The sequence below is a fragment of the Chelonoidis abingdonii genome, chromosome 3, assembly GCF_003597395.2.
Source record: "Chelonoidis abingdonii isolate Lonesome George chromosome 3, CheloAbing_2.0, whole genome shotgun sequence".
In the NCBI taxonomy this organism is placed as follows: Eukaryota; Metazoa; Chordata; order Testudines; family Testudinidae; genus Chelonoidis; species Chelonoidis abingdonii.
The window spans coordinates 215,545,425-215,560,646 of record NC_133771.1 but is presented as its reverse complement, the minus strand read 5'-3'; the positions used below and the strand labels follow the sequence as shown (position 1 = coordinate 215,560,646).

At 51.2% G+C, this 15,222-nt stretch overlaps 1 protein-coding gene across 4 annotated transcripts in view; it reads left to right on the top strand.

Annotated features, from left to right (window-relative positions):
• Positions 1-15,222, top strand: part of KLHDC3 (kelch domain containing 3) — a 37,347-nt gene that overhangs the window by 20,629 nt on the left and 1,496 nt on the right. For 2 of the 4 annotated variants that reach the window (XM_075064537.1, XM_032780480.1), the window contains 6 exons: positions 619-690; positions 932-1,145; positions 1,491-1,577; positions 5,257-5,365; positions 14,429-14,502; positions 15,022-15,100. In XM_075064537.1, the coding sequence (XP_074920638.1) occupies positions 619-690; positions 932-1,145; positions 1,491-1,577; positions 5,257-5,365; positions 14,429-14,502; positions 15,022-15,100 (635 nt within the window). Of the gene's footprint in view, positions 1-618; positions 691-931; positions 1,146-1,490; positions 1,578-4,350; positions 4,820-5,256; positions 5,366-11,288; positions 11,499-14,428; positions 14,503-15,021; positions 15,101-15,222 lie in introns of those variants that run through there. The other 2 variants (XR_004373724.2, XM_032780482.2) reach the window with 2 other exon arrangements.

Below are 15,222 nucleotides of genomic sequence, written 5' to 3'. Positions count from 1 at the left end.
ATGAAGTTGCGGGAAGAGCTAGGATAGCCTTGTAATTAAGGAACTGGTCTGGGACCCAGGAGAAACAGGCTTTGCCGCAGACTTCCCATATGGCAATGGACATACCGGTTACACTAGGATTTTCACAGGCAGTGGGGCCCTGACCTTCAGAAGTGCTGAGCACTCAGAACTGCCATTTGAACTGTGTGGAAGCTGTGGGTGCTCAGCATCTCTGAAAAATCTAGCGCTAGGCGTTTCGAGCTGGGCACCCAACAGTAGTGGATACTTGTGCAGCTATTGACTGCAGACTCTGGTTTGCAAATTACTCAGATATTGCAGTGATGAGCACCAGAGAAGAGCCCAGGAGGCAATTCAGTTATTCCAAATCCAGTGTGGGCTGTGATGTCCAGTAAACAAGGCCTGGGTCCACCTGCTGAATGCTGGGGATAAGAAATCCTGGGCAGCTGCCTCATTCCCAGAGGCGTCCATCCTGTGCATCAAATGAGTTTTTTACATCAGATGCGAGTCAGTGGACTTCCAGTTTCCAGAGGATATTACAGGTCTCTAGGCCATGCTGGTGTCCTGAAGGCCACGGGGTCCTGGTCTGCCTAACAGTTGGGTAATTGGGCTCTCTTCCAGGCTGACTGCTTCTCAAATGACATCCACAAGTTGGATACCAGCAGCATGATGTGGACTCTAATCCCAGCGAAGGTCAGTGTCTGTTTATCCCTTTGGACCATGTAGAACCCTTCACCTCTGTTACCCTTCAGGGATGTTGCATAGACCTGTTATGTAGCTTCTGTCTCGCTTGGTTGGGACCTGCAGGAGCGCAAGTTCTCTGTGGGCTGGCTGCTCATCTCTGAACTCAGCCACCCAGTGCCAGTTATATCATCTCCTGGGGTAATCTGCATTTTCACTGGTGTTACTTACTAGCAGCCTGTGTTTGTTCCAGGGCACACCAGCTCGCTGGAGAGACTTCCACTCGGCCACCATCATTGGGACAAAGATGTACGTATTTGGTGGCAGAGCAGATCGCTTTGGGCCCTTTCACTCCAACAACGAGATCTACTGTAACCGAATTAAAGTGTTTGACACTGAAACAAACTCTTGGCTCGACTCCCCTCCTACTCCATTGCTCCCTGAAGGCAGGAGGAGCCACTCGGCATGTGAGTTGTCTCACTCTAGGGAACACGGGGAGTGGGAGGGCTTAGTGAGGACAAATGGGAAGGAGGAGAGGTGTGCGCAGCCTTCCTGGCCTGCTTGGAGAGTGAAAGGGGTGTCTAGTTCCCTGGGCAGAAGGGGGGATGTCAAGGGATGCACAGTGACCTGTGACCTGCAGGAAAGCAGATGAATAATGTAATCCCAATTGTGCATGCTGCCTCAAATGTAAAGAGGGCATGTTGGAAGGGAAGTAAATGGGACCTCTTTCCTTTGTATTTGTGGCTGATGGGAGGCTGGTACAAGCTCGGTTCTGTCCTGCGTGTGTTGATGTTTCTCCTTGCTCCCTGCAGTTGGCTACAATGGGGAGTTATATATATTTGGTGGCTACAACGCACGTTTGAACAGACACTTCCATGATCTCTGGAAATTTGATCCAGGTATTTAGACTTAAACTTTTCTCACTTTATTTGTAATGTGGTAGTGCCCAAGGTCGTCGGTTGTGATCAGGGCCCCCTTATGCTGGATGTAATACACTCATCCTGGAGGAGAGGACACTGTCCAGGCTCTCAAAGAACTTGTGAATACCCACACACAAATACAGATACACACTATCAGTGATCTGGCAGTGAAATGCTGTTCTTTGACATTACTGGTGTATGACGATGTGGTTTTGGCGGGACCCAACTGAGAGTGCCAAATCAGGACCAATTGCTCAAACAGGGCAGTCACAGCCCAAGGCTGGGGTTTATTCACCTCTAAGGCAAACCAAACCAGCCAGACAAAAGACTTCAGTTTCACCCCACTGGCCAACCGCAAGTCACACAAGCAATTTCCTTAGACACTTCAGTCTCCCAGTATCACTACCAGTCCCACACGTCCTGGGGATGAATGGTTATGAAAACCAACACCCCAGTAAAAGAAAAAGGTTCTCTCGATCCCAAAGGACCAAGCCCCAGACCCCACGTCATGTTTATTAGAGATATTAAATAAAAGATGATACACAGAGTTGGCATGTCTTCATTAGTCATCGGGGCAACATACAGAGTATGGGGGACGCTGGTATTTGGTTATGGGTAGCTATAGTACATACAGTCTGTAATGTCCCCAATGCGGGTGTACGGGGTTGGCGGTCAAAGTATAGTAGGGGAGCAGTGAGGGTACAATCCTCATCTAATGGGTTACACATAGTCATGATTAGAGCAAGCGAGGCAGGGTCATGGGGACAGGGTGACCCTCACGTGGTGGAATCCAGATCGGTGGGTTCAGGACTCAGGAGATGTAGTTTAGTAGGGGGTTGTTAGGGTTTCCCTCCTCTCCCTCCGTGGGTGCGTGGAGCCACATTGGCTCACTCCTGGTACTGGCGGTGGCGGTGATGTGTTTGGTGTAAATGCCCTGGACCACCGAAAGTGTCTGAGACATCAAACGTCTCATGAGTCGCGCATAGCGATGGCCCACCCCACAGGCCCTAAGTACAGTTCGTTACAGGGGTCCAGGCGCTAGCACCCCGACGATCAGGGCCGTCGATACACATCAAATCTACCCACAAATCACACTGGTGCCAATCCTTTAGAATCTAAAATCTAAAGGTTATTTATAAAAAGGAAAAAGGTAGAGATGAGAGCTAGAATTGGTTAAATGAATCAATTACATACAGTGATGAAAAGTCCTTAGTTCAGGCTTGTAGCAGAGATGAAGTAAACTGCGAGGTTCAAATTGAGTCTCTGGAGAAACATCCCCCGCTGGGATGGGTTATTCAGTCCCTTGTGTAGAGCTTCAGCTTGTAGCAACGTCCCTCCAGAGGTAAGAAGCAGACTGAAGACAAAAATGGAGATGAGCCTTCACCTTATATAGACTTTTCCAGGTGTAAGAACACTCCTTTGTTCCTACTGTGGAAAGTTACAGCAAAAATGGAGTTTGCAGTCACATGGGCCAGTTTCCGCATACCTTGCTGAGTCACAGGGCATATCTCCTCTCAATTCAATGGGTCAATTGTGTAGTGATAGGCTCTTAATGGAACCATCCAAGCAGCTAAAGCTGAGCTGACACACCACGCTGACTCCAACGACAGAAGGAAGAGTTCAGGGTTATGGGGTGTATAGGCGACCTCAATCACCGTAATGCAGCACCAATTTAAAATAACAGACAGTACAACAGCAATATTCATAACCTTCAAACATCACACAGTATACAGACATAACAGACAGCATATCATAAACCAAGTAACCCGTAACTGGTCTTAGACACCATTATATGCGACCCACCTTTACACAGGATTTGGTGCCACTACAGAACCTTGGTTGCAACCCATGTTCTATATGGTCCCAGTTTATATCAATAACGTCACATGGTGTAAATCAGCTTGTGACTTTTCCATAGTGCTGGCTTCAAATCACTTTGCCAGAAACAAATGAGAGCGAAGTAATGCGGACAAGCACTTTTAGCTGAAAAGAGGAGTCCGAGCTACCCTCTGTGGCAGTACGCTGCACTATGTCCAGAAACGAGATTATCTAAAGCAGGAAACTTCAGCAAGGAAGCAAAGGAAAAATGGTGGGTAGACTAGGGTTCCCCTGGAGAGTGTGGAACATGGGGGAGATCCTGGCTTCAGCAGGGGGAAGCCATTCACTTTGAACTCTAGCCTGACCCCTCCCTACAGCCCAGCTCCCAGCTACTTTGATACCATAAGACTTAATTCTGCAGACCAAGAGGAAGGGCTTGTTTCGCAAACCACTCTTCTAGTGGTCTGAGCACACAGCTTGGAGCCAGGAAGTAGAGTTCAGCCCATGACTATGGGCAAATCTCCGCAGTCTCTCTCAGGTCCCCCATCTGTAGAAAGGATGATGCTGTCCTACTGCCTGGGGTGTTGTGAGGCTGGATTAATATTTGCTAAATGCTTGTAGCACTTGAAGGCCTATAGAAATGCAAGTATCAGAGGGGTAGCCGTGTTAGTCTGGATCTGTAAAAGCAGCAGAGAATCCTGTGGCACCTTATAGACTAACAGACTATTCACCCACGAAAGCTCACGCTCCAAAATGTCTGTTAGTCTATAAGGTGCCACAGGATTCTCTGCTGCTTTTATAGAAATGCAAAGCGGTTGTCTAGGGGATAGTAACGCGCAGTCTGTTTTCTTCAGAGACAGATCTGTGGGCTAATGGGTGGGCTGCTGAACAGAGTTGATACCTGCAATTTCCTGAATGGATTTGACGTTTTCAGGAACCTCAGCAGAACATCCGTTCAAAGCTGTTTGTCCTTGCTGTCCTCTGTTAAAATGGGACTCCACAGCCTTCAGTCTCCTGTTCAGCAGTCCCTTGTCACAGCTGCCCTCTCTTCAAATGGGCATACGTGTCACTCTTTGGGAATGGCTCTGCACTTAGTGCAGCTGTCAGCAGGTGGCACTGCATCCATGTGCACCCTTCAAGAGAAGATGCTGAAGAATCGTGTTTCAGGAGAATGACTGATGGGGAAGGTCTCTTGCTCATGGTCATGTTCCCTCTCCCATTTCTGCTCTCTGGCAAATCTGAACCAAGCTCATCCCTGCAGTTCTGAACCTAAGTAGCTTGGGTCTGTGTAGAGAGACTGGCTTTGTTTCTGCTGGATAGAGCATTCTGTTGCTTCACGTGGGAGGGGGAAGGGTCTGAAAGTTGTTTTTCCTGCCTGAATCACCAAAGGTGAGTTTGGCAGGCTGGGTGGATGGGCTCAGATCTCCCTCAGGTCAGTTACTGGTGGAGAGCATGTACGTGACCCCAACTGGGGTATCTTCAAGAGACTCCGCAACGCCTTCACGCTGCGCTGACTCCCACAAATTGTGTTTGAGTTCAATGAGAGCGTTCCCTCTGCACTTGGAATAAAGGCCTTCTGAATGCAGTGTCCACAGAGGAATGCTCCTCTTTGTGGTGGGAGGGGGCATGGGGAGGCTGCTCTTTACATCTGGTAGAGTTCTGGGACCAGCCTGGCAGGTCCCTGTGTTTGATGCACTGTATTGTTTAACACTTGGTAGTCTGCCGAAGACTTGAGCTTGTAAATATCTGTAACTCGGGCTATTTGGGGTTTGCTCGGTCTCCATGCTGAGCCCTCGCCTGGTCTCCGGTTCCAGTGACAGACTTGTGGGTTTTTCCTCAGTGTCTTTTTCCTGGAAGAAGATTGACCCCAAGGGGAAAGGGCCATGCCCTCGCCGCAGGCAGTGCTGCTGTAGAGTGGGGGACAAGATCATCCTCTTTGGGGGCACCAGGTGAGTACTGGGCCAGAGTTGTTTTCCCTGGATTCCCTTCACTCCCAGGCTGCAGTGAGCACCTGTTTCTTCACATAAAAGGGGTTAAATGAAGTCATCCTCCTTCCTGACCCCATGGGGATTGCACATCTCAGCCAGATAATCCAGGACTTTTGAACATAGGCAAAAGGTTGGTTGCGTTCAGTCACTATTGGTGTTATGATTCTGATACCTTGAGCAGGCTGATGAGAGGTGGTTTATGAGACTAGGGAGGAGAAATACGTCTGGCTTCCTGGGGTATTATCTGGGAGGAGACTGAATGAGGAGAATGTGAGTAGGGGTGGCATAGGTGGCCCTCCAAACCTCTCCTGTATCCCTGGGCAACTGAGAGTCCCCTTCATTTCCACCCCCTGCCTGCCTGTGACTGCTCCCCCATCTCAAGCAGGGGTTGTTAATGTATGTGTTGTGGGGTCCTGGGCCTGGGCAGAAAAGATCTCTGCACTGACACACATTTCTGGATCATCACACAGAGATTCTGTTTGAATGTTGAACCATAGATGGCTTATCAGAATGGAGATCTTCTCTACCTGCTAGGATCTTCCCTGTCTCCCCTCATACATTCCCTCCCTGCTCACCCCTCCTCCACATAGTTACACCCCATGTTACACTGTTCTATGATGTAAACAAGGGCTCTTCTACCAACAAAATCTATTAAAGCAGTTTGATTGCATATGTGCCAACCTCCCCAGTTAAACCCTTAAAAGCCAGGTTAAGTGAACCACCTTTTTAACTTCTTATCCCGCACATGACTCTCGCTGACCAAGCACCTCTGCAAGGAGCTCCTTTGTATCTGCCAATGTTTAAAACCCACCCAATTCCTCTAACTCGTACTAAGGCACCAGCACTGTGCTATCCCCCACAGAACTCCTCAGCTAGCACTGTGCTATCCCCATGGTATTCGGGTGCCCCTAAGGTAGGCCTGTCTGGCCAACGCACTAAGAGGCTCTGTAGCCTTTAGTGGAAAGATGACGACTCTGAATCCTCATCGGTATGTGCCAAACCCTGACTCCTTCCTCTCCATTAGTACAGGATTAGTTCATGTGAGACTTTCTGCCTCTGGTACCATGAAGACGATATCCCAGTCCTGCATTCTTACTGGGTATGGCCTTGGCAACATGCGCTTGGAACCAAGAAAAGCAGATCCCTTCCCATTCTGCTGCAGCTGCAAAGTTGAAATTGCCCCCAGGATTTCCTCCATGTGGGTGCCCTGTAGTCATTGTCTTTCTGTGTTAATGGCCTCTCATAGACGTTAGGGCCAGAAGGCACCACCATGATCATCTAGTCTGACCTCTCTGAGGAATGGTGACAAGTTCTAGGTCATCTCCTTCTCAAAAGAGGGAAGAGAAAATTCCAAGCATCTTTGTACATCACCCAGAAGTAAAAGGACACACTGTCTCCCTTCGCCTGCTCTCAAAGGATGGTCTAGTGGTCGTCAGAGTACTGGGAGTCACAACTTCTGGGTCTTAGTGTCAGGCCTGTCACTGACTCACTCTTAACCTCACCATGCCTCAGTTTCTTCAGTAAAATAGAAGTAATGAACTAACCTTCTGGAAAGGGAGGTGGTGTGCAGCACAGGAAAGCCCTGAGTGAAAGGAGTTATGGCGGGAAAGGTGATGCTGTAAACTGTTGCTGTGGAACCCAGTCTGTCCATCTGCAGTAAACCTCCAAGACCTAAGTATCCCTTGCTCGGCATGTCCCTTCTGCCCCTGCTGCTGAAAGTTGCTGCCCGTCTAGTAGCAGGGAATGAATATGGAACTCCTGGTCACTAGAGCTGCTTGTGAACCCCTCCACTGTATGGCAGGGCAGTGAACTACAGCTGGGTGACAATTCCTGTGTGGCCAGATGCACTTTTGCAAGGACTGAAGTTTTCATTTGCTAATGGGGGGGCCCTGGAGTTAAGGATTTAGTTGTCAAACATTGGCAGTGACCCCATCAGGATGCAGGGCAGCTGGATGTGGCCAAGAGACTTAGCAGCTGCTTAAAGCAAGGAAATGCCCCAGCACCTCCTCAGGCCCTCTGCTCTCTGAACTCTCAGCAGTGACAGATTATGGCTGTGTAGCCTGTTTGCAAATCTGCTCCAGGTGTCAAACACATGTTGGTTCAGAGGCTTGAAACGCCTTTTATCCTCTCATCAGCCTGAAGTGGATCAAACGCCTCTGGGCAGAGGCTCTCCCAGGGCCCTTGGCATGGCTTGCTGAGAACCCTCAGGCACTGATGGGTGGCAGAGACCAGGCAAGGACTTCAGTATCAGTCTGTACAGGCGTTGGTGTAGCGCCTGGGATAGGTGTGGGGCTGGAAGATGGGTCACTTCTGCCTTAGCCTCAGGTGAAAGTTGCTGAAGGATTCCAGCTGAGTTCTCCAAACTGCTATAGTTGGAGTGTGGGAAACAGTGATACTGGGGATGCTTTTCAAGGCAATGGTCCCGGATTAGCGAGTCCACTGAGAGCTGAATGAGCAGGGTGGGTGGGGGTAGAAAGTCTGCTTGGTGCCTCCTGTAGGCAGCGAGGCTCTTCTCTGAAAGCGCTTTGCTTCAGCAGAAGGGCCAGCCTAATAGAACCTTCATTCTTGCACTCTTGTCTCCATTATCACCGTTTATGGTTATGCTGAGCAGATAGGAAGCTGCTGCCTTAAGACACATTGAGAATCAGCCATTTCACATTTTCCATGTATGGGCTTCAATAGTATGCAAACAACACTGGTTCTTCAAAACGAACTTTGGTAGCTAGTAGGAGCTGCTGCAGATCAGGACTGCTGGGCCTCTTTCATAGCTGGGGAGAGGGGCTAGCTAGCCGGGGAAGGGCTGGTTCACTTCCTGCAGGCAGTTATCAGGTGTGTTCTGGGGCTGGCTGGCTGGCTTGATAAGAAGTTTTCCAGGAAGTCCTTGTAAATGGAGAGCTCCCTATAGTCTAGATCATCTGCTGGAGGCCGCAGGTCACCAGGAAGTGGGGAGAAAGGGCAGAGATAAAATTTCAGCACAGAGGAAGGGATTAAAGAGGAGAACTGAAACAGTAACAGTAGGCAGCCCCTGCCCAGCTGCATGGCAAAAGCGGCTGGCTCCTGGTGAAGGGAAAGTGAGGCCCCTCTCTGTTCCACCTCTCCTAGCCCAAGGAACTGTTGTCTTCCTGCTGTGATAGCTGCCTCATTATCTGAGTACTAAATGACTCTTGGAGGAGTCCTTTAGAAGCTGGGCCAGGCAGTCGGTGTGTCTGGTGCACTGTGGTCCAAATGCATTCCTACACTCTATCCAGAGACCCTCAGTCTGTGCCCTTTCCAGCCCAGCCTGCCCCAGACACTACATGGAAATGCAGTGTCCCCCAGATCTCAGCCATGTCCCTCCCACACTGCATCCATCAGAGTCCTAGCCACAGCCTGCATTGAGGCTTGTGGGGCTTGGGATCCGAGGGCAGAGAGGATGGACCAGGCTGTGAGTTTCTTCTCCATCTCCCAGCCCTGCCACAGATGTAAGGTGCCTAAGTCTCAACCAGCCTGTGAGTTTCTACCTACCCCAGTGCAGTCACATGACCCTGTGGCATTCCTGCCTGCAGCCAGCTCTGCACACTGCAGCCACAGTACTAATATTTTTAACTAGGGACTTCCCAAGTAAAACACATGGGTATAATATTGTGGCTACCCCATGAACAGTGCCCTGTTAGCTCTGCCTCTGGGTCACAGGGATTACAGTATGGCCAGATAAGATTCCCTCCAGTATAAGGTTACAGACCCCAAGGACCTTGGAGGTGAGTGGGAGGGATGGTCTCCTGTAACTCTTCCATTACAGGGTGCTTGTGTACCTAAGGGGAGCGGAACAGCTCTGCTGGACCCTCTAAATGAGAAGCATCCCTGTCTTAGGCTGTATGTTTGTTTAGGAGTGAGGTCTCTTTCGCATGGGATATACAATGTGTAACTTGAAAAGGAATCTGGTAATGAACCAGGGTTTCCAAATGAGCTTGGCTGCCCCTGCTTTTCCATCCAGGAGCCCCCTCTCAACCAGCTGCTGCTGCCCAGTGCTCTCCATTTCTCCAGCCTCCACTCTCTGCCCAGGAGTGTTGGAAGCAGCTCAGAGTGCTGGCCACATGGGAGATGGGGCCTGAAGCAGGAAGCCTCACTGGTGTCTGGCTGATAGTGGATGAGGATGTGTCCTGAGACTCCCTTTCTTGGGAGCTGTTCACACTGACATTTCATCCCTTAGCTGCTCTCCCGGCCTTGAACTCAGGCTTCCTTTAACCCCCTCAGTGTGTGGTGATGATTCAGCAGACGTGGGAGCTGCCAGCTGTCCCTCTGAAAGATAAGGGATGCATTAGGGTTTCCTGTGACGTGGATGTGAGAAGATTAGATTATCCTGACTATGAAACCTGCCACACCGTGATGAGATTAAAGGGCTCTTTCCTGAGCTCAGACAGATGGGACCCATCAGCAACAGGTACAGTCTCTGCCAATATGGCCGCTGCACTGATCACTCATGGCAGCAGGATGGTAAGGCTGCCCCTACGCTTGGTGCTGGGGTGGTTGGCTGCCTCCATATTCTGTGTCCCCTCTGCCTTGGCCCCATACCAGCCGATCCTCATGCACAAAGACTTGAGACGGGCAGAACTTGAGTGAGAAGTCGCCACTGGTGCTCGTCTGCCAGCTGAAATCTGAAAGTATCCATCTGTGTCACTTTAAACTTAACCCATTCCAGGCTAGAGTGGAACTTGTGAACTCAGACTCTTGCGTACCATTTTTAATATCTGATGATAGCTTTCCACCATGGAGATTGTGCTGTACTTATTCAGAGGACAGATTGGCAGGGACAATGTGTCCTGCATTAATGTGCCTCTTGCCAGTTGGGAGAAAGGATTCAGGTCACTCTGGCTCACGTAGGTGTTGGCTTCTCTCCTGGGAATACACCAGAGGGAGCCAGTCTGCTAGGAGCTAGCCTGAAATTGGAACTCCTTTCACAGGTCACAGAACAGCCATCAGATGGCAACAACTTCAGGTTTCAAATTAGCTGGGAGTGGTGCAGAGATCACGTGGTACCATTCCTTTAACCAGTCGGGCCTCTGAACTTGTTGAGCTGTGTCCCTTCTAGAATGGAGATGAAGTAGTTCTGACTGACACTTACAGTGACCCCCTGGTTAAGGCCGTATGGGCATTTCCAGCTTAATTACCTTTTGTCAGTTGCTTATAACTTTGTCCAGCTTCCCTCTTTTGGGATATGAATGGAGTGGCTGAAATTCATCTTGAAATAGCATGTAACCAGGAAGAGAAGCTGTTTGAGACCCAGAAAGTGAAAAAGGCCCTATATATATGACTTGCTAAGAGCAGGTAGGGAATCTTGGGAAGGGCAGCAGGGCCCTGCTTATGCACGTTTCAGTATGCTGCAAACCTTCATTACAAATGTGCCTTCACATTTTCGCTGAAGAACTTGGGGAGGTTCTGAGCTGGAGCCAAGCAATGCCAATCCTGGAGAGGAGAGCGCCAGGCCCAGGGCTGATGTCTGCATGAGGAGCATTGGCACCTAGCTACTTAAGCAGGGGGTGTCGCACTTGGCCACGTTTCACTAGAGTCTGCAGAATCTAGCTTTTCATTTTAAGCATTTTCCCTAAGATGATGGGCACTAGCAATTGGTAGCTACAGAATTGCAGTGTGAGACTCTGGGGAAGTCCCTGTAGCTACTAGCTCAGCAGCTGCTCTTTTCACTGTCCTGTAGCAATCTGGAGCCTTTGTCTTGCGCCAAAAGCACTTTCTTTGGCGAGAGTATTGGAGTGGTGTTTGAGAGTGCTACCTCTGGAATTGTCTGGCTCTCTGCATACGCTGCTGTCATCCGCGGGAGGGTCAGTGCTCTCTGTCCTGGGTCCTGTGACCGGCAGGAAAAGAGAATGTTGTTTACTTGTTACCCGCAAAGTCTCTGCAGCCCAAGGAATGGAAATGGAGCCAGTGACTCAGCTGCACACTGCAAACAAGTAGCAAGCTTATGAAGTCTCCAAGAGTGTTCTGAGCATCCAGTTCTCCACTTGATTGCATATGTTCCAAAAACGTGGCAGGCCCTCAAGACATCTAACAAGACAGGACCCTCCCTGAAAAGCATGTGAGGATTGGGTACTAGCCCTTGTAGGTACATGGGATGGTGGAAGGATTCCCTGATGTTCTCCCTGAAAGGTGTTTCCCAGCCTTTGCTGATCAGCCTCTGTTAATTTTTCCTAGCCTAAGTTAGTTTTGACCTTGGTGCCTCCTCTTAAATTTTACTGTTACTGCTTTTTCTTCTTTCCCCAGCCCTTGCTCGTTTCCTCACTGCTGTAGCTGAGTGAGCAGCAGCTCTGCTATTGTTAAGGTTGGCTCTGTTTATAGGACCACTGTTCTAAGTGCTTTAATGACATGTACTTGGACTGTCTTGAATGTGCTGTGCCTCGTGGAAGGGGAATAAATAATCCTGTCCTAGAGCCAGTGTGACCGGCACTTTTTTCTTGCTTCTCACTGCATTCCATTCCAGTACCTGTCCTGCTCATTTGCTTTACACAGGGCCGGCTCTAGCTTTTCGCCACCCCAAGCACCCAAAATAATAATAATAAAAAAAAAAAGATGGCCAGACTGCCGAAGCCAAAAAACCCCAACCTCCTACTGCCTGCTGGACTGCCGGGGGAGGGGAGGCGGCCGCAGGGAGCGCATGGAGGGCAGTCAAGGCTGCTCGCAGGGGGGGCGAAGGGCCGTGCCTCGCAGCTGGGCAAGAGGGGCTCCCCCCTCCGGCCTTGGGGTGTTTCTCCCGGCTGGGCAGGCGGAGCCCCCGGGGGCTGCAGGATGTGCTGGCTCAGCTGCTCCCTTAAAGGCGGCTCGGCCGGGCCGGGCTCAGAGCGGCGTGGGAGGCGGAGGCTGGTGCAGGTGGCGGGGAGTGGCACGTCCTGGGGAGCCCTGCAGCACAGTGAGCAGTTGGGATTGCTAGTTCCTGCCCTCCGGGCTGGGTCTGTGCCTCAGCTGGGCTGGGACTGGCGGAGCCCAGGGAGCCGGCCAGGGGCTCCAGAGCTGCGGACAGTGCTGCCAAAGCACCAGAGCAAAAAAAAAAAAAGAAACGAACCACAGCAGGGTGGCTGGAACATACTGCCCCAAGATTGGCCGTAGTGCCGCCCCTTACAATGTGCCACCCCAGGGATGTGCTTTCTCGTCTGGTGCCTGGAGCTGGCCTTGACTCTACATCCGCTCACTTGATGGGGATGGGAGCAGGCCCTGGGTCTGTGAAGGGGTGGCCTATGCAGCACCAACTACTCCCACCATTGTTCTGCTCTGGGATTAAGCAGAGACTGACTGGTCTCCTCAGTGTGGCCATTTTAAACTCCTGGCTGCTTAACGGTTCTTCCAGAGAAACCTGTGTTAGAGGTCTGCCTCCCACAGCAGCAATGTCTCTAAAGCTGCCACTGCCCAGGCTTCCTAGCACACTCTGTCTGCAGAGAAGGCCTTAGAAGTGCTGCTGCTCTTGAGTGACCTGACATTAGCTATTCTTTCCGTCTTGCTCCCAAGTCAGCTGCCTGCTAGGTGTCTCTGGCCTTCTGTGGTAATGAGTTCTCCAGCTGGTGCTGGAACATCTGGCCTCACCTGCTGTGGGGCAGCACAGGGAGCATGGCGTGTTAGGGAAGGGGAGAAGCTGGAGAGGGCTGGGCAGATGCTTGTGCAAACAAATCTGTATTCTGTGCCAGCCCAGTGTCCCCTTCCCAGCATGCTTGGGTTTCTCCCTCAGGCGAGAGCTACCTGGTCTCCAGCAGCTTGAAGGTGGCTCCTGCCCTGGGCTATTATGGGTCCCAGGCTTGTGTGTGTGCTCTGAGCTCTAGAGTGTGACAGTTACCAGTCTGCAAAGGGCCAGCCATGTTCACAGCACTGTGTAAGAACAGGCTCCTGCCACATCCCCTTGCACTTGAAATGAGAGAGGGTCTGCATGTGGATGTCGCAAGGCTGAGGCCTCTGACCTGGGGTTGGGGTGGGGAGCAGAAGTGACTTTGTTACAGACATATCTTTCTCATGCACCTTAAATCTCTGTTAAGAGTCAGGTTCTAACTGGAGGAAGTGAAGGGGAGGTCCCTGCAGTGGGGTGGGAGCAGGGTAGGTGGGGGAGCTGTAGGCAGGAGGAGAGCTCTGAAGGCAGGAAATGAAGGGTCTGAATGATGTAAACTGAGGCCAGTGCAGGCCTGAGAGAGTGATAGGCTTGAAACAGCAAATGAAGATGATGATTCTCCCTGCAGCTCTTGGGCCGGACTTGAAAGGGATCTAGGAGGCCAGGGAGGAGAGGGCTGCAGCAGATGACGGAGCCTAGGCAAGGGGGAAGCGGGCCAGATTTCCAAGATGAGTTGGAGGAAGAACCAGCAGGATTTGGCAGTTGACCTGAATAACTGAGCAGTCTAATCTGAGCTGGAGGCTGGAAGCCTCCTCCTAACTGGGAGAGATGGCGTTCTTGGCTGTGATGGGGAGGGGAAAGACAGGTTTCCTAGGAAAGAGGTTTTGCTTTTTTTTGCCTGGCTGATTGAGTTGGTAGCCAGACAGCTAAGAGAGAATTGCAAGTACAGGACTGAATGGAGCAGGGAAAGGCATAAGTGTCATTGGCATAGAGGGGATGTGAATCCAGGTGGTCACCCAAGGAAGGTAGGAGGGAAGGGTTACTAAAAATGAGACCTTCAGGGCTCCTAATGTGGGAGAAGGAGCAAAGCTGTCTTAGGGGAACCTCTGATACAGAAGTGGGAAGGGAGCCAGTTGAGCCCTAGTCAGATGCCACAGGAAGGAAGGATTGTTGAAGGCTGCGGGGGCAATCCAGGAGGCTGTGGGCAGATAGATTGGTCCCAGGATATGGCTCCCCTCAGCAGAGTGGCAGGGATGAAAGCTAAAGGCCAAGGACCTATGGGGAAGGCTGTAGGGGATGAGCCCAGGCCCCTGGTAGCTTCAGCTCTGCTGTGTAGTCCCTCGTATATTGGTAGGACCCAGGGTCCCTCCGTAACCCCTAGAATCAGAGCAACATCAAATCCACATGAGGAGCACTAGTGCAATGACTGTTCTGATTGGCTCCCACAGCCCGTCTCCGGAGGAGGGAATGGGGGACGAATTTGACCTGATGGATCACTCGGACCTCTACATCCTGGACTTCAGTACGTGAGCATCTCCTCACCATGGCTGTGTCCTCCTGGCCTAGGCTGCCCTCTGGCCAGATCTCTCAACCCTGGGACCTGAAGGCCAGATTGAGGCCCCTAAATAAGTGGCCTGACTTCAAAAGCTCAGTGCTTCCTGCAGCTCCCACTGGAGTCACAGGGGGCTCTGCACTCCAGAAACCTTCCTCCTACTTCTAGCAGCCTAAATACAGACATAGGAGCTGACCTGCAGGTGTCCAGGCCCTGGAGCAAGGCTGCAGCTGCTCTGTCTCTAGCTATACTGGTTCACACCAAGCAGGCCCTCCTCCACGCAGGAGCAGCCTTTGGTTTGCCGCCTTCAGGCTGCACAAGTGGCCTAAGATCTTTTCTGTCCCAACCCGTGTGGCTGCTACCCATGGTAGTTTATCTGGACCCTGAACTGGTGCCTGCCCTTTTTCCCCCTTCGCCCAAGCAAGAGCAGTTCCATTTCTCTCTTGGATGTTGGCAGCACTAACACCTTGTGTCCCCCTCTCTCCATAGGCCCTAGTTTGAAGACCCTGTGTAAGCTGGCAGTGATTCAGCACAGCCTGGACCAGTCCTGCCTCCCACATGACATCAGGTAGGGATGCTGCTCCTCCTGCTCTGACAGCCAGCCTCTCGGCATTCCTGTCCCCAGCTCCCAGACCCAAGCCAGCTGTAGGTGGAGGCTGGTCAGGGATCCTCACTCATGGGCTCTGCTAG